General features: G+C 38.5%; 1 protein-coding gene across 13 annotated transcripts in view; it reads left to right on the forward strand.

Moving 5' to 3' along the window:
- The window catches only part of SAMD12 (sterile alpha motif domain containing 12), a 513,637-nt gene that overhangs the window by 322,942 nt on the left and 167,493 nt on the right, over positions 1 to 23,202 (forward strand). For 2 of the 13 annotated variants that reach the window (XM_072603228.1, XM_072603224.1), the window contains one exon: positions 585 to 2,304. The exons of the other annotated variants lie outside the window; for them this stretch is intronic. In XM_072603228.1, the coding sequence (XP_072459329.1) occupies positions 585 to 610 (26 nt within the window). In that variant the 3' untranslated portion in view covers positions 611 to 2,304. Of the gene's footprint in view, positions 1 to 584; positions 2,305 to 23,202 lie in introns of those variants that run through there. 13 annotated transcript variants of the gene reach the window in all.

Genomic DNA, 23,202 nt, shown 5'->3' on the forward strand with positions numbered 1-23,202 from the left:
CTCAGGAGCCCATTGTTGTCCAGGTACCTTCCGTATACCTGTGATGTTTCCTTTATTAAACTATCTATAGTTTTGTTGGCTAGAGACACATTTTTCCCAAGCTATTGCTAGAACCTTTAAACTCCATATAATTTTCATTCCGAAATAGTGATGCCAAAATTCAACTTCTTTATTTTGTTTGTGAATATCTTTGATTTGGAAAAGCTGCATCCTTTTAATAACAACATTGACAACAGCAATAACAATATCCTAGCACAGTATATGGTATACAGTAAGTGCTAAATCGATGCTTTGTCCTTCATTCATGTAATAATAATTCATGACACCCATCTTCTACAAACATGTTTTGCATGCTTTCTCCCCCATTAAAATGCATGGACAGGCTTTTAACTTTCTTTGTATCCCTCGCACCTCGCACAGTGCTATGATAAATAGTATTAGCTTAGTGAATAATTGTGGGATGATTGAGTGATGCTTACTCTCATGCAGCATTTTAAGGTTTGCAAAATGATTACATGCACTGTTTCATTTAAGTCTAAACACAAACCTATGATTTAAGTATTCTTATTATCCCTATTTTGCAGATGTGGAAACTGGGATTCAAAAGTGAACAGACTTGCTCAGGGTCACATGCTTATTCCTTTAGAATACATCAAGTTACCTTGAATTTAAGTATATCGTCTGCAGTCATCACCATCGCCACTATAATCCTGCACTTTCTCCTTTTTAGTGGGAGATGGGGGAACTGAGATTGATTTCATTGGTCATTAAAGAAGCTTCTACCAATGTATTGGCAACTGTTGTGTGACCATCTTGAGAGTTACCTTGAGCACTGAGATGTGAAGTTACTTGCCCAGGGTCGCACAGCCCTTACATGTCAGAGGCAGGCCTTGATTCTGACTCTTAACATGATTTCAGGACCAACCTGATTTCAGGACCAGTCTTCTCTATCCACTACTCCATACTACCTCTCTCTCTCTCTCTCTCTCTCTTTCTCTCTCTCTCTCTCTCTCTCTCTCTCTCTCTGTCTCTGTCTCTCTCCTCTCAATCTTTTACATATTAACACATAAGCATATTTCATATTAAGGAGCTTTTGAAAAATTCTGAGCCTTTAAGTAAATTACTCTTTTTTACAAGCTTTAAATTGTGTCAGAATAATAGACAGACTTAAAGGCAACAAATAGCCTTAAAATATTTAGGGAGTTGATGTGGAGTTGAGCACCTTGGAGTTTAATTCCCCTGACTGAATTAATATTTACGTGATATGAAAATTAAAGGTGTTGAGATGTGAACATCTGTAATGAAGATTTGATTTTTCATCCCCATGCACGCTAATCAGCAGAAATATTATGCTAAATAAGTAAAAAGATTTCTGAATGTCACTTAGCTGTCAAATAAAGTCTAAATTCCCTGGAAATTCCAAATTCCACTGTCTTGGAAAGCCTGAATCACTCATTGTAAATGTGAAATATCTTCCTCAGTCAGTTACAATTCTGACATTCCCCTATTCAAGGATCTTCAGTGGTCCCCCCTCCCCCATTGCTTACAGAACACAGCAAAGAGTCCTCGTTTCAACATTCTAGGGCCTCTGCTTTGCAGACCTCAACTTTACAGGATTATCTATCCTTTCCTGATTATGCAAACTAATCTCCCCCACTTTTCCTACAGTTGCAAAGGATGAGGTGATTATCTCCCAAATCTAGCCTTTCCACATGTGTCTCTGATCCCATTCCTTCCCATCCCCTTCAGGACTTGGCTTCATTGATCTCTCCCTGTCAAATGGAGTCTTCTTTCTACCCTGAAAAAGAGCTCTAGTTTCTCTGTCACTAAAACAGCAACAGCAACAGTAACCGTAACCCTTCCATTGACCCTGAATCATAGTTCCACATGGACAGCTGCCTCCTGAACATCTCCACTTAAATGTACTTCTGGCATCTCAAACTCATTAAGTTTCGAAATAAACTCATTAATTCCTTCCCCTCCCCCAAATTGGCCTTTCTGCATACAACTTTCCTATTTCTGTTGTTAACACCAACCTCTTTCTTATTAAGCAAGCTTGAATTCTCAGTCATATTTCATTCTTCCTTCTGTTTCACTCTTGTTAGTGGCCACTCTTCCTCCCCAAAATTACTCTGAATTTACTCTGTATATATTTTGCATAGACTTCCCTGTTGTGTATGTCCTTTCTCCCAATATAATGAATGTAATCTCCCTGAGCTCATGGATGATTTGAATTTTATCTTTGTATGCTTAGTGCCTGTCTCCTGGACACTTAATAAACATCGATCATTTGATGTTCAGTCACTTGCCTCCATGTGTTTCTCCTGTTTACTTGCACTGCCACTGCCATAGCTAAGTGCCTCATCCCTTCTCACCTGAATTATCCACATATCCTTCAAACTATTCTTTCTACCTCTAGCTTCCCCCTTATTACATCACTCCATCCTTCATACAACTGCCAAGCTAATCTTCCTAATTCATGGCTCTAGCCATGTTACTCTCCTACTCAGAAGTCATCAGTGGCCCTCCATCAACTCTAGGATCAAACATAAACTGCTTAGCCTAGCAAGCAAAACTGTAAACAATATGGATTCATTGTACCTTCCAGTCTAAAGGAAGAACTAGAAACCAATAACAGTATCAATAGAGCACTTTCCTCACAACCCTGCGAAGCAGGCAGTGTAATATTATTTTCCCAGCTAATAAATGGTAGAATCAGGATGTGAATTTATGATTTTGCATCTAATGTCCTTTATACTACATCACATCTGCCTTCCAACTGTGCATAGTATTCCACAGCTTGAACATCACGTTTTATACCAAATATTTTTCTGACTTTTAGTTGCTTCTAAAAATTGAATCCACTCTCAGAGATAATAATTTTTCTCTTATGGTTTCAATTCTGCTATTCAATTGACTTTAATTGTCAATTTAAAGGCTCTGGGGATATAAAGGCAAAAACAAGAATAACAGAAGCATCCCTGGCCCTCAGGTGCTCACCTTTCTTGGGAATACAACATACAAACAGATAAGCAAATTCAGTGTGATTTGAGGAGGAAGAGACCACTCATGATTCAGGAGAATTGGGAAGGGCCTAGCTATAAGAGGGAATGCCTGAGCTGAGCCTTGAAGGAAGCTAAGGCTTTTAGGAGGCAGAGATGAAGAGGGACTACATTCTAGACATGGCGGGGAAAGAAATCAAAATAGCAGCTAAATTCAGGTTCAGTAAGAAGGAAAATTTGACTGGAATATAGAAGGCCTGAAGAAGGGCCATGGGAAGTAAGTGTGGACAGCAAATTGTGATAGGCTTCAAATACCAGACCAAGGAATTTGTTTTGTTTTGTTTTCCTAGATGTCTTAGGGAACTATTGAAGTTTCTTGAGGAGGCACATGACATGACCAGGCCTGTGCATTAGAACAATACTAAGGATATTCAAAAGAACATGCTATATTCTTTGGAGCTGATGATAAAATATAAGTTCTGAAAATATCTTGAGCAGTGATAGAATTGATATAATGATTGTATGGTTTTCCTGAGTGACTGCTTGGGGGAATATTTATTTTATGTATAAGTGATGTTTGTAGAGGACAGTCAGGTGGCACAGTGGATCAAGAAAACTCATTCCATGAGTTGAAATCTGACCTCAGACACTAGCTGTGACCCTGGACAAGTCATATAGCCCTGATTACCTCAATTTCCTGTAAAATGTGCTGGAAAAGGAAATAGTAAACCACACTAGTATCTTTTCCAAGAAAACCCCAAATAGGGTCACAAAGAGTCAGACACAACTGAAGCAACACAACATTTCAAAATCAGTTATATTGCTTTAAGGAGACATAGCATATGAACAATCAAAGTCATCTAGAGGTACACTCCTGAACATTTTGGGAGGCTATGTAGTATACCTAACCTGCTTGTCTGTACTGTCTTTCTGGTACTGTCTTTTTAAAAAATAATACTCATATTTCTTGGTTTTGAGTAACTGTTTCTCAGACTTTACATCAAGATTCTAAGTGTAATTGTAGTTCTGAGAGGATCACAGAGACCCATCCGGCAGTCTTCCAAGCATCTGACTGGCATTAGAAGTAGTGGTTTGTTGCTTGTAGAAACAGGATGAAAGACTGCTTCCTTTGCCTTGTATTTCAGAGTTTAAGTTAAATTCAAAGATCATCTAGGTCAGATCCAGTTCAAATCATGAACTCATCTTCCAATATACCCAATAATCTATATTCTAGTGCCTTTGCCTAATTCAAAGAGGTCATTAGCCTCTTTGCTAACCTTAGTGACAGAGTTCATTCCACTCTAAAGTAACCTATTCTATCTTGAATATATTTCATTGCTAACAAGCTTTTTTCTTGCATGGAGCTGAAATTTTTTTTTCCTATAGCTAAGCAGAGTAAATTTAATCTCCGTCTCTCTCTCTCTCTCTCTCTCTCTCTCTCTCTCTCTCTCTCTCTCTCTCTCTCTCTCTCTCTCCCTCTCTCTCCCCCTCTCTCTTTTTCTCTCATACAAGAAATTTTTAAAAACTGCTATCATCAAACTCCCACCTGAGTCTTCTCTTATGCTAGCTGAACAGCTTCAGCAATTTGCATATGGCATGGTAATTGACATATGGCAATCAATCAATAAACCTTTATTAAATGTCTACTATGTTCCAGGCATGGTGCTAAGCACCAGAGATACAAAAGGAGGCAAAAAACAGTCCCTGCCCTGTAAGGAGCTTACAATCTAAGGGGAGAGACTGCAAACATAGACTATGCAGGTTATGTTCAGGATAAGTAAAAATAATTTAGAGTTAAAACCTTGATTGTCTTCCTCTGGGTATATGCTGGGTAACTGTCTCTAAAATTTTATGACCAGAACTGGACACCATATTACAGATGAGGTACAAAGAACAAAAAACAACAATACTATCACATCCCTCACCTTGGATACAATTCTTCTATTTTTTCAATCTAAGTTCACATTTACCTTTGTGGCTGCCACATCACATGCTATGGTAAAATGGACAGAGCACTGGATTTAGAGTCAGACCATCATGGCTAATTAGTGGAATATCTGGCACAAATCTTAGGGCTCCTGGGTCCTAATCCAGTGTTCTTTCTACTCTATGATGATGAAAAAGAAAAAAGGAAAAACTACTCATCTATGCCTGGAGCCTGTCCTTAGATTTCTGTCTTCATTCTGGTTTTCCAACCCCTTTTTCATACAACTGCATTAAATATCTGACATTTGTAAGTATCATGATCAACTCTTGCCCTTGTCTTAGTACACTTCCCTTTGGTGCCGGTATTATATCCTGTATACTTGCCCTTATGGTACATTCTGGACTATGGCTCCCTGTCAACTTTTTTTCTTTTTCTTTTGTTTTCCTTTCACAGTGGAAAGGGGTGTGTTCAGCATCCTTGCTGGTGTGAGCAATTCTCCTGGCAGCTTTGCAGGGTGAGGGAGCTGCTTTGGCAGATCGCTGTAGATATCTCTTGAGGAAAGCTGCTCCATGAAGGAGACATCATTATTATACTTCTACCTTAATCTTGATTTATAAGAGACAGAAAACATGCCTTAGTTATAATGGCATGACAATGGGGAAGACTATTTTGGGATTTTTCCAAGTTAGTCCATGTTGGAGAGAAAATGCTTCAAATGTGCCTACTGAGACAGATGCACAATGTATTTAAGCACCATTGTTACCTTATTAATAATGAGTAATATTTGTAGATGTATTGAGGGACCATCTCCACATATACTTACCATTATGTAGTAGAGGAAAAAACTATGGGTTTTTTCCTAAACAAACTGTATATTCAATAATTATCTATATAAAAATTTGAACTTCAAAATAAAGAAAATACAGATATTCTTAGTTTGCCATAATTTTTTTAAAAAAAAGGAATGGCACCCAGTAGGCCAGACTGCTCCAGTGATATCCTTACAATGTTGGGAGAATCAAGGAAGGCCTCTAGCACTATGGGTGAGCCTCCGTGACAAAATTTTTGGGGAGAACATGGATGGGCAAGGATAGGTTGCATCCTGGGACCTCCCAGATCATGAGATCACAAATGCATTTGGGGGCTAGTTATGTTATTAATAATTATAGCAATAATGGATTTAAGTACTATATTGTTAATCATTCTAATCAATCATGTAATCATTCATATTTCTAAGATACTCATGGATCTATTTTTATTCCAGTGATACCAGTCTGATGTTATTCATATTTGCTCATCTTCCGTGACTTTTGTTCAAGTCCTGCCATAAATTTGCCACATGGTTCCATCCAAAGAGGGGAGATATTTTCTTCCTTTCTCTCCATCACGTGAAACCAGTAATTCACTGACAATCTTTCACCCTATCTCCATCTCCTTTTTATAGCATACTTTTCTTAGAGCTTGAAAATGAAGAATTCATTAGGCTTTTTGCTAAACCCAAAAGGACTTTGGAAATTATATTCCTTCCCTCTCTTCCCTATGTACCTTAAGGTGTTCTGAACTGATAGTTTCCATTCCCTCTAATGAAAAAGAAGTCAACTACCTTCTTGATGACATGATTAATAACCTTATTCTTCATAATTACAATGTTTTAGGTTTACACAATACTTCATTTACATTATCTATTTTTTCAGATTTGAAAAGATCTTTATGATCCATGGACACTGCAGTAGAGAAAGAAGTGGTACCTAGGATGTTTCTGTGTAGCACCATCTTTGACTGCAGTTATTTGGATGATATAATAAGGGTTGGAGGAAAGCACACATCACAAAGGGATGCTGCTTTTTTGTCAGAGGATTCCCCCAAGTGGTGAATGTGCCAGATGAAGCAGTTCATATTATTCCATAAGTCATTACAGCAAAGACGTTTCCTGGCATTTTACCATCAGCAAATGCCTTTGTAATCAGTGGCTCTGGGTATGGGGAGACGTATGTGTGTATTGTTAACCGGAGGCCATTACAGCTTATTAAAAGTCAACATTCCCTCTCCCCTCCCCCCAAGGACTCTATCTGCAAAATCCAAACATAGCTGCAGTTTCGTAGCATTCAGTTTCTTCACAATGAGGGCCTTCATGACCCTCTGTCTTTTGGAAGAATATCCCAAAAACACAACACTGCTCTCTCTTTCCAGAATAACTTCTTCGAGCTACTGCTGTGAACTAAGCCTCAATGCAGTCTTCTACTCTTTGAAGAACACCTAAGTTTTGGCATTTGTAAAGTTGAAAGAGACCAGAGTCTAACCCTCTACCTTCAAGCAAGGCAGTGTAGGGAAAATTATATAAATGACTCTGCCCCTTACCTGTGTGACTCTTTTGACCTCAATTTCCTCATCTTTCAAATGAATGTGTTGGATTAGATGAGCAAGGAGGTCATTTCTGGCCCTATGATCCTATGATCCCACTATTCCAAGCTATCTCTGGAGCCAAGTGTGAAAATCTAGTCTGTCTTTCACATGGAAACCCTTCATATACTTGAAGATAACTATCATGTTCCCTGAAATCTCTTCTCTTCCCTAAACATCCCTAGTTCCATCTACCAGTTCCCATTTCTTTTAAACTCAAGGACCTTCCATATGTCTCCTCTGACTTCTCTCTAGCTTATCAATGTCTTTCCTGAAATATGGTGTCCAGAACCAAATAGAATATTATTCCACATCAAGTCTGACCCAGGGCACTGTTCATCAGACTGTTATCTTCCTTGTGCTGAACACTATGCCTCTGTTAATGTTACCTTACCTTTCTTAGTTTCCATATCATATTATTAACTAAATTTAATCCCACCAAAATCCACAGATCTTATTCAGATAAACTGTGTCACAACATCTCCCCATCCTGCACTTGCAAAGTTGATTGCCCAAATCCAAGTATTAAGTTTTATATTTATCTATATCAAATTGCTCCTAAAAGATCAAGCTCATTGTTCTAGCTTGTTCCATTATCTTACAGATCTCCATCTCTACATCTCAAACCCCGATTCCCTCTTATCACTTCTTATTATACTGAACAACAGATTGGTGTTTATCCTGACTCATTCATCAGCTTGTTCTATTTAACCATGAGCTCTAACTCTACAATTCTGTGGAATTATGGATTCTTAAAGTTAGAAAGAATCTTAAATGTCATGTACTCTTATCCCACAAGGTTACAGTGGAGGGAACTAAAGCCCAGAAAGATTACTTGATTTGCCTGATATACAGGGGCAGGGCTGCAACTAGAAATTGGTTTCCTGAACTGGCCATTAGTAATGAATGAAATTAGAATATTGATTTTCATTCATATGTGACTCCCAGATCTAGCCAGAGCTAGAAGAAACTTCAGATTTTTTTCAGTCATTTTTTCAGTCATGTTTGACTCCTTGTGACCCCATTTTGGGGTTTTCTTGGCAGAGATACTGGAGTGGTTTGTTATTTTCTTCTCCAGCTCATTTTATAAATAAAGAACTGAAGGCAGACAGGGTTGAGTGACTTGCCCAGGGTCACACAGCTAGTGTCTAAGGCCAGATTTGATTTGAAAGATGGGCCTTTCTGACTCCAGGCAGGGCACTCTCTTTAGTGCACCACCTAGATTCCCAGAAAGGGACTCCAGAGACCATCTAATCCAGGGGTTCCCTCATTTTACAGGTAAGGAAATTGACGTGCAGGAAAGTTAAATAACTTCAGAGGATCAAGAATTTAGAGGTCATCCAGTCCTGCCCACTTTACAGATGAGAAATTTGAGGCTGTGAGAGGTTCGAAATACTCAGGGTCACACAGTTAGTAGGTGCCTAAGCAAAAGTTTAAACTCAGGTCTTTTTGACTCTGAGTCTATTGCTTTTTTCATCCTGCCATGCTGTCTTTGTGACTTGCCCAAAGTCACAAAATATCAGAGGTGGGATTTGAACCCCGGTCGTTGAAGCAAATCTAAATTAAACTTCACTGAACCTTAACATATCACAAAGCTCTGCCTCTATGTATGCTCAGGCTTTGTATGAATCAGTCAAGGAACTCAAGGAATTGCTGCGGGCCAGGCATCATGCTAGACACTCCAAATATAAAGACAAAATCAAATCGTCCCTACTTGCAGGATACTTACATTTCATTAGGAGAGATAACATGTACACAAAATATATACATAATAAATAAATGTCAGGAATTCCCAATATCATACAATTTAGTGGTATGCATAAGGAACAAAAGAACCTGCTGTTTCTATGGCTCAGTGGTTTCCCAAAGGCATTTGACCTGGTAGAAGAGAATTATTAAAAAGTATCTGTAATATACTAACTCAGAACCTACTTGTTAATTTAATAGAACCGCATTTTCTGTATTTTCTCCAATAAAATGTTTTCTCTTGTTGGCAATCTGAGGGAAAATATCTAGTGATATTTAATTTCCTGGAACTAAACTTGTGAGTAAGGAAACTATGAAACATTTGGGATCTATATCACACAATTATCTGTCTGGCAACATTGTTTACTGTTTATTCCCTGAGTCAAATCATTTAATTTTCTAAACTTCTGTCTAATTTTCATTCAGTCATAGCATTAGTGTTACATATTCTTAGCTTTTTTTCTCTCATTGTATTAGGCTTGTTCTGATGTTAATTTCATTGTTAATGTAGCCACGTTTAAGAGTCAGTATGATTTAGGTAGGGGGCAGAGAACTCCCCCTGAAGTCAGAAAAGTTTGGGTTCAAGTCCTCCTGCTCAGACACATCCTACTTCTGTGACCCTGTAGGCATGTCACTTAAACTCTCAGCAACCCCAAGCAACTCTCTAAGATTATTTTATTGTATTTGTATCCCAAGTGCCTAACACAGAGGTTTAGAGTAGTTACTTCAAACATGTTGAATGATTGAGCTGATGGCTGAGGAAGTTTCTTTCATTTGAGTTCTATATACTTTTGAAATCACAGGCTCAAAACTCCTCTCTCCTGTACCTCAAAAAAAAATTATTTTTATGATAGAAAGGAATGTTGCCAAGATGCTTTGAGTCATCTTTATCCTTCAAGAATCTTGACTTGGTCTTTCTCTGATATTAACATCTTAGGACTGTTGGTAAGATCATTGAAAACCCTACCCTCTCTTTTTTATTTCCAGGAGTTCTGACCTGACAGTTTTCTTCCCTATTGATGCTTTAAAAAATTAATCATTACCATTTCTAAACATTTTCTGAATATGGGGATGTAGTACTGTACTTTTTCTGAGTAACTAATCATTTTATTGATCATGCTAGCAATAATTAATAAAAGGAGCCAGTGACATTCTTGGATCCCTTGGATACCCATGGAACCCACCCAATACTTATATGCCCTTGGAAGAGTGGGTGTTCCTGAGCACTGTGGTGGCAGAGAATCTGAGTTCAGAAATGGCCTTCAACATTTATTTCCCATGTCACTTTCAGCTTGTCATTTCCTCTCCCTAGGACTCATTTTACTGGGGCTTGGGAGCAGGCAGGGTGGCCTCTGAGTGCTAAATCCAGCTCTAGATATCAATGAATCTATTAATCCCTAATTTGGATTTCCTTCCAGAGGGCCTTATGAATTGCTCATGAACAGACAAGGCGATGACAGGTGATGATATAGGAAAGACAGCGTCATAAAGAATATAGATCACATCCTTTGGTCTAGGATTGATGCACTACCCTCACCTTTTTGGATTGTGCACACATGCTATTGGCATATAGTGTTTGAACCAAAAGTGCGTGTTTGATCTTCTTCTGGGTGGAGATGTCTCAAACACTATTTATCATAATTTTAACATAATTTTACACATATTTTGTTGCCAGGAGAATTCAAATTTCATCAGCTCTTTAAATCTTCAAAACAATCTCTCTATAGGCATCTGTTAAGTACCTACTAAGTATCGGGCACTGTGAGCACTGGGGATACAAAGAAAGAAAAAAGCCAAGAAGCTCACACATCCTCATAGTGGAGACAGAATGGAAACTATTTAGAAATATCTTATCAAAAGGATAAATTGGAGATAATCACACAGGGAAAGCGTTAGCATTAAGAAGGATCAGGGAAAGCTTCTGTAGAAAGTAGAATTGTGAGGAAGCCAGGCAGTCCAGGAGACAGAGAGATGCCATCCTTCCTACAATTACTCTAGGGTCCTAGCACTTTATTTGCCAGTTTCATAACAGAGTTCTGTCATATTCATCATAAAGTTGCTTTACAATCCAACTTAATACTCAGTCATATGGAATTGTTGGGTTTTTTTCTAAACTGATGCTTGAAAACTAACCCCTAGCATCTTTCTGATGACATATTTGTTCCCCGTGGCACACGCTGTGTTCCCATTACTGCCAACTAAGGTCCTTGCTGTCTCTCAAACACAACATTCCACTTCAGTTTCTTTATCTGTAAAATGGGTGTGTTGGAATACCATCCCTTCGAGCTTTGCTTCTATGATCCTTTTATTTACTTTCTACATATTTTGAATTTATTTAATGTGTACCATGTTATAACTCCCCCCCCCCTGCAAAAAATAATATAAGCCCCTTGAGGGAACATAGGTCATTGACTCTTGTTTTCATCCTGTATACCCAATGCAAGTTCTTAAGTGAGCAAGCATTTATAAATACCTACTATGTGTCAACAAGTATTTGCTGTGTCACGTTGACTATAGAAAGGGTGGGTAAATCCCTGCTTAAAGGGACCTTACAGTCTAATGGGGAAAACAGCATGCTAATGACTGTGTACAAACAACATATATATAGGAAAAAATGGAGAGAATTTCAGAGGGGAGTCACTGGCATTAAGAGAGGCCTGGCTTCTTGCAGAAGATGGAATTTTAGCTGAAATTTGAAGAAAACCAGGGAATCCAAAAAGCAGAAATGAGGAGGGAGAGCATGGGGGCTGGTGAGTAAAAATGCCCTTGGTCAGGGGATGGAGTGTCTTGTGTGAGGAATGGCAAACAGGCCGATACAACGGCTGTTACCTATATCTAAGCACTTAGTATTCTCAATGATCCTTTCCCAGCAGTCTGCACATGATCTAGGGGTGATCCCATCAGGAGTGGTCCTTGTCTACTGGTTTCCAGATGGCTTTTTGGTATATGACTTTTGTGTCATTTAGCATCTGGCACTCGTTTTATGGATATAGTTTACTCTCTTGAAAACCCATGCGTGCTGTTTATTGTACTGATCTCTGCTGACTTTTTCCACTGAAGTATCCGTAGATACGAATGGAGGTTGACTTCTTTTGTGTTCACCATTGAAGACCTCTGGAAGTCCTCCTTTAGACTAGTGCAGTGTAGAAACTCTATAGAGTACTTCTCTTGCATTATCTTTAGACTTCTCTTACTTACTGGATGCTTGAATGCTTTCTGTGAAGAGTTTATTTCAGAGTTTTCCCACAAATGGCATGGCTTCTTTCTTCACAATGAGTCAATTTCCTGTAGCCTAGACTTTGTCTCATTAAAGTATTTCCTGTGAAAAATGTGAAGTATGCTTCCCAGAAAGCATGTTCCATAGAAACAAAGGATTTTAATGCTGAAAGAGACCTAAGAGCTTATCAAGTCCACACTCTCCATTTCAAAGCTAAGGAAACGGATGCTCTAAAGCTAAAGTTACTTGACCAAGGCCACACAGGTAGAAGAACTTTTATCATCAGGAATTCAGTTTCTAGTGTGTAGCCTGGTCCCCTGCCTGTCATAAATAATTAATAAATATTGGTTAATGATTATAATGCATTGTTATTTTCCATTAGATCTAAATATTATTACGTGTGGAAGCTGGTCTAAGATCCAAGGATCTATAGCCTAGAGAAGGGAGTATTAAAGCTAAAAATGGAAGAAGGCCTGGGAGAAACTAGTCTCCAGACCACTATGATAAGCTTTCATAGATTCAAAAAGAATTTACTAACTCAGGATGCTACTCAGGTAATTCAGTCAACGAAACTAACATTTCCACTATTCACCAAACTGAAACATAGCAAAAGTGATTTAGATATGAATCATCCTGCTGATTCTACATTTGCAACATCTATCATGTATGCCTTCTTCTTTCCTCATCACCCTAATGTCCTCATCACCTCATGCCTATTGCAATAGCCTTCTGTTTGGTTCTCCCTTCTTCAGATCTCTCCCCACTGCACTTCTAAATTTGATCATCCGAAAGTGTAGGTCTAACCTTGTCTTTCCCCTACTCAGTAAATTCCAGTGGCTCCCTATTACCACCAAGATTAAATATAAAATGTTATGTTTGGATTTTATAGCCCTTCATAATTTAACCCCTTTCTACCTTTAGAAATTCTGAAAATTCAAGAAGACTGGCTTTCTTCCTGTCCCTGGCATGTGACACTCCAACTCCTAACTGTGCATTTTTTAGTAGCTGTTCTCCATGCCTGAAATCCTCTCCCTGGTCATCTCTATATCCTGGCTTCTTGGTTTCCAACTTAAAATCCTGCCCTCTGTAAGCATTTTCAAATCCCCCTTAATGCCTTCTCTCTCTGTGATCATTTCCAGTGCGGTGTAAATCTTTTTTGTACATGATAGTTTGTAGTTTGTCTCCCCCTTAGACCATTAGCTCCTTGAAGTCAAGGATTGTTCTTGACTTTCTTTTTTATCCCTAGAATTTAGCATAGTGCTGGACACATATTAGGCACCTAACAAATGCTTGTTAACTTGACACAATACCCCAAATGGAAATAAATCTGATGGAAAGCCAAAGGAGATGATTTAGACTCTATTTTCCTTACTCTGTAAGGAGCAAAGACTAAACTTTCTCTCGGCTACCTGTTGCAAACACTCAAGTCATTTTCTTAATAGAAGAGGACGTAAAAGAATGAAAATAAAGCCCCCAAAGTCTATGAGAAGCCAATTTTTTGGAGACGTATTAAAAATTCCATGTGTATAATTAAGATAGGGACATTTTTACCGTTGCACATATATGCCTTGCAGGTTTAGGCATTCCTAAAAAACATTCCCCCCTTCCAAAAAAGTTCAAGTGTATCAAATGCTCTCCAAAACTACTGATTTATCACAAAGTTCTTCTCTTAAAGAGAGATTTTTCATTCGCACAGAAATCTTGCTGTATAATGTCCTTTTAAAAATTAATGTTGCAGTCTATTCAAATAAAAGTTTACTCCTAATAGCTTTCATGCTTCATATGAGACAGCCTTCCTCATTTGTTCAAGTGAAACTCTAAGAGCCAGGGCAGAGAGAATACGGACATGTCTGGGTTGGGTTAAACCACTCAGATATCCGACGTAGAAGGAATCAAATGTTTGTGTTTTATTTCTTTAAATCTCCAGTCTTGACATCATCACCAGGCAGAGATGCTGAGTTTGAGTTTCCTGGAGCACCCAAACAAATTGAACAATCTCAATTCTGTTAGATCAATAGGTGAATTTTGCCAGTTGCCATCTTAATTGATTTAAGTGAAATTGATTCAGCACAAATGAGTGCACAAGAAAGTATCATGAGTGACCTCGAGGGTTTATAGTGATGATTGACTTTATCGGACTTGATATAACTTTGGTTTACATGCCTAAGTGGTCATTAATTTCAAAGTTATATTGGAAGGGTACAAATGAGGGGGAGGCAGTGTAATATAGGAAAGGGAGTTGATGGAAAAGTCAGAAGACCTGGGTTGGAATCCCATCTCTGCTTCCCACTACCTGTGTGTTTCTAACCAAGTCACTAAACTCTTAACCTCAATTTCTTCACCTCTAAAATAAGACAGCATAATGTCTAAGATCAAAACCCATTGTAATAAACCTTAGAAAAATGTGAAAAAGATGTCTAAGTTTTTACATTAACCCAAAGTTTTACCATATCACATATGTGATTGAGTGGACCCTCAGCTAGAACTTGGAAATTTTTTTTAAATACATAAATTTTTTCATTGTTATGTTGTTTACTCTTACAGAATTTGACATGACCTGAAAGGTGTGTGTGTATATACATACATACATATATACATATATATTCACATTATTATCTCTTTCTTGATCCTCACTCCCCCATAAACTGTATGTCACGTCTACATATCAGACACCAAACAAGACTAGAGAAAAGCAATTAAAAGATTTCTCAATTATGGACCTGTTGTTTAATCCAAAATAGTTATTTCTCTTATCAGTTAATCCACAAGCATTTATTAAGCACTTACTTTGTACCATGCACTATATAAACCAGGAAGAATAGATACAAAGGTAGTTTTCATCTCAGTGTTCTGTAAGTGTAACTTTAAATAAAAAATACTTTGGAATCTCACAAGTGTGGTTGAGTTTTATGCTTAACTTTTCATTTATCAGGTTTCCATATGCTTGTCTTTCGTAACAGAGACTTGGTCTCTTCCTATTTTGACACCTGTAATCAACCCTCAAGCTTATTTAACTTAAGAATATCTCCAAGGACCATGTAAATAGTTGTGTCAGTTGATGTATTTGGTCTTTCTAATATCAACAAATTAGTATCCTTTTCATTGAGAGTATTAACAAAGCCCTAATTAATGAATATTCTAGCTATTCTATGTAGTGGACATATATTCTATGTTTTATATGTCATAGATATTATATGTATGCATTATCCATATATATTTTCCATATAATATATATATATGTATGTATTATCTATCACTACAACTTTTGGTATTTTTGCCAATGTGCAGTCTTAACAAAATGTAGTTTTCCTTTGACTATAAAGAAATTCTGATTCATAATAGTTGTGTTAGTTTCAGGAATAATTCAAAAGACAGATTTTTATCCTGTCCTACCTTCCTTTCAAATTTATTCATCAAGTATTTGGGAATACCTACTCTGTGCTCACAACTCTGTGTGATACAGTGAAGTATTGTAGGTGTTGTGAAGAATACACAAAAAATGACAGTCTGTGCCCTTAGATTCCTCATGGTCTTAATGGGGAGACGTGACTTTCCAAAACGACCGTCTTCAAAGTGATACTAATTGCCAGTTAGCTGTTTGTAGTTCGTCACCTGGGATTTGGAGGGGATATAACTGAACCTAATGTGATTTCAGCAGTCTTCCCTCCTCTGATCATTCATAGTATTTCCAAACATCATATTCTGTTCGTACCTGTTTTATATCCCCATACCACTCTCAGTGTATTTTAAGAGAGGCAGTGAGGAGGCACAGTGGGTAGAAAGACTTACTATCAAACAGATTTGGCCTTAGGTTCACCTCTCATTCTTCCTCTCCACCATTCATATTCAGACCCTGTGAGCCAGGTCAAGTCTTTGATTTGTGAGTCCCCAGGCAACTCAAAGACTCTGAGTGGAGGGAATTTCCGCACTGGGAGCTGTCCACACTGATGAAAACATAGTTTTGTACCAAAAGCTATTTGGTCGAGTCCACAAAGATGTGTGGGATCATAGATTTAAAGCTAGAAGGGACCCTAGAAGGCCACTAGTCCAAGTAGTCCATTTTGTAAACACTGTCTTCCCCTCTCTCTCACCTTTTTTTTTTAAACTTGATTAACTTGACCAAGGTCACAAATGTACTAAGTTTCAACCCATAATCTCTAGCCCCAGAATCAATTTTCTTTCTGCTGTCCCATGAGACCTTACTTCATGTCTGGATTCCCAATCTCCAGTTAGTAGAACTACTTTATTATAGTAGATGCTTAATAAATATTTGTTCAAAAGTGTATGAAAGTGAGCTTCAGGTGTATGGATTGGGGTATATGTGTGTTTGTGTGTCTGCATGACATATACACATACACGCACTTATTGTCTCCTCCATTAGAACGTAATCTTCTTCAAGACACGGATTGTTTATTTTTCCTATTTGTATCCCTAGCACCAAGCACAGGACCTTGCGCATAGTAGGTGCTTAATCAATGCTGATTAGTTCATGGAAGAAGCTGTTAGAACATATTTTAAGTTTAAAATAAAGAATATCACTAAGCACTAGGTGCCAGTATTAAACAATGGTTTTGACACTTTTTCTGAAAAACTGGCTATTTGTCTTTGAGGACTACTCCAGACTAAATGTCCTTATAGTATCAGTAAAGCAGGATCAATTAACATTATTCTGCCAGGACTCTTAATACATACTAGTTCTTAGGATGTCTATGTCTTCCTCCCAGAAGACAGAATGAATTGCGTGAACTCTTGCTTCAAGGTTTTTCAGGAAACAAAATGTTCTGCCATAACAATTCCCTGCCCTTTACAAGGAAAGGAAATGGGCATTTAAATCCATCTGGAATATAGCTGTGGAGCCTGGATGCCTTACCCTCTACCAGCTAGTACTTTCTGGTGATCTCATGGCCATGGATAGATGACAATACAGGTAGACATGACCTTAGTAATCACCCAATATGGCAAAGTAAAGGAGAAGCACTTGCAATGTGGTGCTATCAAATTGAGTCTTGGAAAAATGTGATGGAATGTATACTTCTACAAGTCTTTATTCATTTCTTTGAAAGGCTTACTGCCCAAACCTGGCATGGAGGACTTTGAGAGCCACTGTTTCAGACAACCCAAGGGGCTACCTGTTCCCTTAAAACAGGAACCACATAGGCTCTTATTTTGAAACAAATCATCTCTTTGTTCTTTCCTTTGCCCTAGAACAGGAACTAAAATTATGATGGCTCTGTAATCTCCATTGTCAAGCTAAGTATGCTTGTGAGTCAATGGGCCCCATGGGTTATCCCAGCACGAGGAGTCAGGAACCTGGAAGTATTCACATTTCCTCTGCTTTAAAATAACATTGTTAGATATAATCTGATAGGAATACAAAAATAATTTTGACCATCACTACATGCTCTTCAAGAAGCCAATACTAGCAACTGATTATGTTTGGCATCAAGGAATGCAACCTTTCAGTTTTAGATATTGAGAGTGCTAGTAGACATGGAAATACCCAGAATCTAAGTAGGGAGGACATCTCATTCACATGACAACAGGGCAGGGGAGATACCAAGGAATAAGATCAGAGGATTGGACTTTTTGCCTGGACTAAGGTGGCTGTCTTACAGGACAGTGAACATTTTGTGAGCATTCAATGTAAGGGTACTTTCAGAGTAGCCCTCCACTGTTCCAAACCACATCCAGGACAGATGTGTGAACTGTTCACCCTATTCTGAATCACAGAGACAGGTCTGGATCTTGCTGATCATGTGTTTGTATCAGGAATGTTTTCCAAGACCATTGGAATAGCTATGAGAGTATGTGCCAGAAATTCTGTAGGCTTTCATGGATGTCTATTAAGCCACCACAGCCTTGCCTGATGGCAATGAAGGTAGTGGTAGAGGGGCTTTTCCCCCCACCAAAAAAATAGGTATTTGAGGTAAATACCTATCCTAGTATGAATTTAATGACTTTTAATGACCCCACTTCTGAAGAACTATTATCAAACGGAAGTCAGCTTTGTAAAATGAACTAAGATCTAAACAGCTAGGTGGCTCAGAGGATAGAGTGCCAGATCTGGAGTTAGGAAGACTTGAGTTCAAATCCAGTCTGATACTTAACAGCTGTGTGACCCTAGGCAAGCCAATTAACTTCAGTTTGCCTCAGATTCCTCATCAGGATAATAGCACTTGCTTCCCAAGGTTGTTGCACAGATCAAATTAGAAAATAATTATACAGCACCTGGCACATGACAAGCACTATATCTGAATGTTTGCAATTATTTTTATCATTATCATTCTCTGCCCAGTGAGTGTCTGAAACCAGTAAGTCAGCATGAAGAATTAATTGTATGAGATATATAGCTTTATAGTTTCCATTGAAATGTCTCTGATCTAATCCAGTCTCTTTGTCAGCCAGCCTTTTAGGGAAAAAATTTCCCATGTCTGAGGACAACTTTTCATTTTTTGTGAACAAGTCCAAAGGATGAGGTAGGAGGACTTCTCTATGTTGTAAATCTGTGTACTTTGGGTGCTTTGATTGGATCAGGGTGCGGAGACTGTTTGAGGATCACTCCTAATATTTTAGACAAGTTCTTTCTCAGTACTGTGGGTGGCCAGGTTTTAGGTGTTAAAGGTTTTTCATTGTTATGAATGAGATCACATAGCCATTGCCTGGGAAAGGGTGGGTAGGGGAAGGAGATAGAAAACAAAAGAAATGGTGAGAACCACAGCGGAGTTGTATTTAATAGCTAGCTTCAAACAAATGAAAGTCTCTCATTTGGAAGAGGTTTGGCTGTTTGGCCCTGGAAATTTTACTTCAGTACGACCAAAAAAAAAAAAAATCCTAAACATTTGTTGTTCAGTCCTTTCAGTTGTGTCTAACTCTTTGTGACCCCAGTTGGGGTTTTCTTGGCAATAGAAGGGTTTGCCATTTCCTTCTCTGACTCATTTTACAGATGAGGAGACTAAAGCCAACAGGGTTAAGTGACTTACATAGGGTCACACAGCTAGTAAGTATCTGAAGTCAAATTTGAACTCAAGTCCTACTGACTCCAGGGCCAGCATTCTATCCACTGTACCACTGATCATCAACGCTCTCCAAAAACAGAATGGGCTACCAGAGGTCTTTAAGCAAAGGCTGAATGATAACTTGACCATATGGTATTTAAGAAGATTCCTTTCAGATATGTATGATTTTCACTCAATCCATATGCTACAGAAGGCCCTTCCAACTTTGAGATTTTGTGATTCTGGAAACCATAATCACAAAATCCTAAATTCTAGCTGAAAGGGACTTACAGGTCACTAGTCCAACACCCTCATTTTAGAGAAAAGTAATGAGACCCACAGAAATTGGGAGGCTTGCTCGAAGTTATAGAGCTAGTAAGTGGCATAGCTAAAATGTGAACCTGGGTTCTCTGGCTCTAAATCCAGAACTTTTCTACTACATGATTCTGGTCTTTGCCATTGCAGAATTGACAGTCTAGTTAAAGAGACAAACATGTTTAATTCACCTATATCCATCCCGGTAAAATGGATGAAGGTATCATAATTTTATAGTGTTGGGATTTTTTTTACCTGGAACTTTACATAGACATCTCCAGGAAACTATTGATCCTAGATTTAGAGGTGGATAGAACTTTAAAAACCATTTAGTCCAACCCCATTATTATACTAAATTCCAGATGAGGAACCGAGGCCAATCAAATGAAGCCAGTCCAAAGATTTTCTCCCCTTTTCCATTCTTTCTCCCTTCTTCCCCTTCCTCCTCTTTTACTCTCTATTTCCTCTCCCTTCCTTTCTTTCTCCTTACGTCCCATCCTTCTTTCTCTCCTTCCTTCTCTCTCCTTATTCTCCTTTTATCTGATAGTCTGATCCTTCTCAGTCTCCTTTTCTGATTCATCATGCCTAGTAACCCTGCCCTACACCCTTTTCTTTTCCCTTGAGAACATCTTTTGATCTGTTTTGCTCCTATGAGTTAGATTATCATCTCCATGTAGATGATTTCCAGATCAATATATCTAGCCCTAGTCTCTCTTAAGCTAAAGTCACAACTGCCTTTCGAACATCTTGAAATGACTAACACAGAGGCTTCTCAAATTCAACATGTCCCTAATGGAACTCATTACATTTCCCCCAAACTGTCCCATCCCCCCAACCCCAGCTGCCCTCTTATTGCCTAAGACAACATAAGCATCAACCTTTACTCCTCACTCTTAATCACTCTGCATGTCCCCATCCATTGCCAAATCTTGTCTTTTCTATCTCCATGACATTCTAATATGCATTCTAGTCTCTCTGCTCATATAGCTACCACCTAGTTCAGACCTTCATTACCTTTTCACTAAATTATTACCTTCTAACTGGTCTTCCTGAGACAGCTGGGTGATGTAGTGGATAGTGCACAGGGCCTAGAGTCAGGAAGACTCATCTTCCTGAGTTCAAATCTGGCCTCAGACACACTTACTAGCCATGTGATCAAGGGCCAGTCGCTTAACCCTGTTTTCCTCAGTTTCCTCATCTGTAAAATGAGCTGGAGAAGGAAATGGCAAACCACTCCAGTATCTTTGCCAAGAAAACCCCAAATGGGGTCACAAAGAGTTAGACATGATTGAAAATGACCAAACAGCCACAAGAAGAACTGATCTCCCTGCCTCAAGTCTCTCCCCACTCCAATCCATGCAACACAATTGCCAAGGTGGTTTTTCTAAAGTATAGGTCTCACCATGCTTCTCCCTGCCCCTGCCATTCTATGAGCTCCAGTGACTCATTCTTACCTCCAGGATCAAAAATGAAGTGCTTTATTTCATACTTTTCTTAGGTCTTCTTACACTCTGTTCCTCTCTCTCTGCCCTGTGATGCTGCTGTGCTTGCTACTTGCTCTTTCTTGCATAACGTGTTTCCTGTTCCATCTCCAGGCCTTGGCACTACCTTCCTCCTTCCCACCTGAATGCTCTCCCTTTTCATATCCATTTCTTATTCCCTTGGCTTCCTTCAAGACTCAGGTCAACTTCTGCAGGGTGTCTACTCTCCTTTTTCCATCCCCCAGTGCCTTCTCCTTTCAGATAACCTTTCATTTAGCCTCTGTGTACCTTATTATTTACCTGTGGTTTCCTCCATTCAAATGTATTTCCTTTGAAGATAGGGACAGTCTTTGCCTTTGTTTTTATTCCTAGAACCTAGGACAGTGTCTGGCAAATAGTAGCCACCAATAAGTACTTATTAACTGACTTGACTGCCTGAATAATTTGACTGAACTCTTTTGCATGGTTGAGGATCTCATTTAAGAGGCTTTGCCCTGTTCTGGGGCCTCTTATCATCTGCATATATGAACAGTAAAGGACTTGACTGTTCATAAGAAAACATCCAGTTAGACCCTACACCAAACCTGCATCCATGAGAGTGATAACTATGTTGGCCAAACATGTATCTCCTTGTTTTATGCCTCATTCATTATTTATTAATATGATTATTAAATATTTAAATTAAATATTTATTAATGATTAAATAATATCAGAATTAAAGTGATTTCTTTTGTTAACGTCTTTTCAAGGCATCTTGAAAGATTCTTCAGCATTACCATTCAACAATCATCCAACCTTGATGAGTGCTTGTAAAACTGAATTATTGCCAATGGCTTGATAACCTCTCACACTTTTTCATTGTTTCAATAAATCCCCACTTTGTGCCTCACATTCTTTTTGACCTCCAGCTGCTATCGTAATTATGAGTTCTCAGACCAGTGCTTTCATCGCACCCTATTCTTGGACCATTGTTCTTGCTGTAAGCAGAAGTGGCTCCAGCCTGCTAATAACCATCGTTGTTTTTGTTCCTTGTTCAGATACATTGTCCCAGGTATATTTGATGCGTGCCCAGGGACCAGCAGACCAGACCACCTCACCCCTGCTATTTTTTCGATGTGTGCTCACTTTCAGCCCAGGTACCATGATGGAGATGAGGATTAGGTTGAGTTTTAGTAGTGTTTTTCTCCTTGACAAGGAAGAGAGAATTACATTATTATCTGACAGCTTCATAGGCATTGTCATTGAGGTGGGAGCATCTGAAGGAAGCTAAGGAAGGAGTCAGAACATGGTAATAATGCCAAAGATAGCAGAAGTAAGGAAGTCGTGTGGGAGGTGACAGAGGAAGGGAAGAAAGTAGGTTTTTCCCTCAGAGAAGGTGGCTGTTTCTGTACATTTATTAAGAAGCTACTCTGTTCTAGTGTAAGATTCCTATTGCATCTGCTTTTAGGAAACTTACATCCTGAAAGTAGATGGGTCCTTTTTTTCAGGTAGCCAGGATTCTGAATCTTGTGTCATTGTGGGAGCCAGACTATATAGATACCCTGCTTAAAAAAAAATCAATAATAGAAAAAATGAGGTAAGGAACAGATCAATTGCTAAATGAATTCATGTTCAACACATGTACATGTGACAAGCTTAAGATCTTCTGAAGAAGGTTCATATCCAGCTTCTTTGTGGATTATCAAGTTCTGATTCATTTTTTTTCTGATTTCAGTGTTTGGACACACAAACGCCCATATATGAACATATACACACAATTTATCACTATCCTGCATTTTCAGAGATGACATTCCTTACTCTTCATATATATCTTGATGAAGGATTAGTCCATTTTATAGGGCATTCCTCGGCTGAAGATAGTTGAGGGAAAAAATGTGCTAAAGCATTTTAAAATTGGCTTTCTCTTGATCACAGACTGTCATTTTTCAATTTGGCATTTTTTTCCTGATTTTTGTTTTCCCCTATGTAGCAGTGGGAGTATTCAGAAAGAATTTCCTTGTTAGATGCCTTCTCTTGGATTTAGTGATACTATGTATTTGACTTAATAAAAGATTCTTTAGTCCAGGAGTTCTTGATCTTTTTCATGTCCTGGACTTCTAGGGTAATCTGGTAAAGACTA

This window comes from Notamacropus eugenii, chromosome 4 (genome assembly GCF_028372415.1).
Source record: "Notamacropus eugenii isolate mMacEug1 chromosome 4, mMacEug1.pri_v2, whole genome shotgun sequence".
Classification (NCBI taxonomy): Eukaryota; Metazoa; Chordata; class Mammalia; order Diprotodontia; family Macropodidae; genus Notamacropus; species Notamacropus eugenii.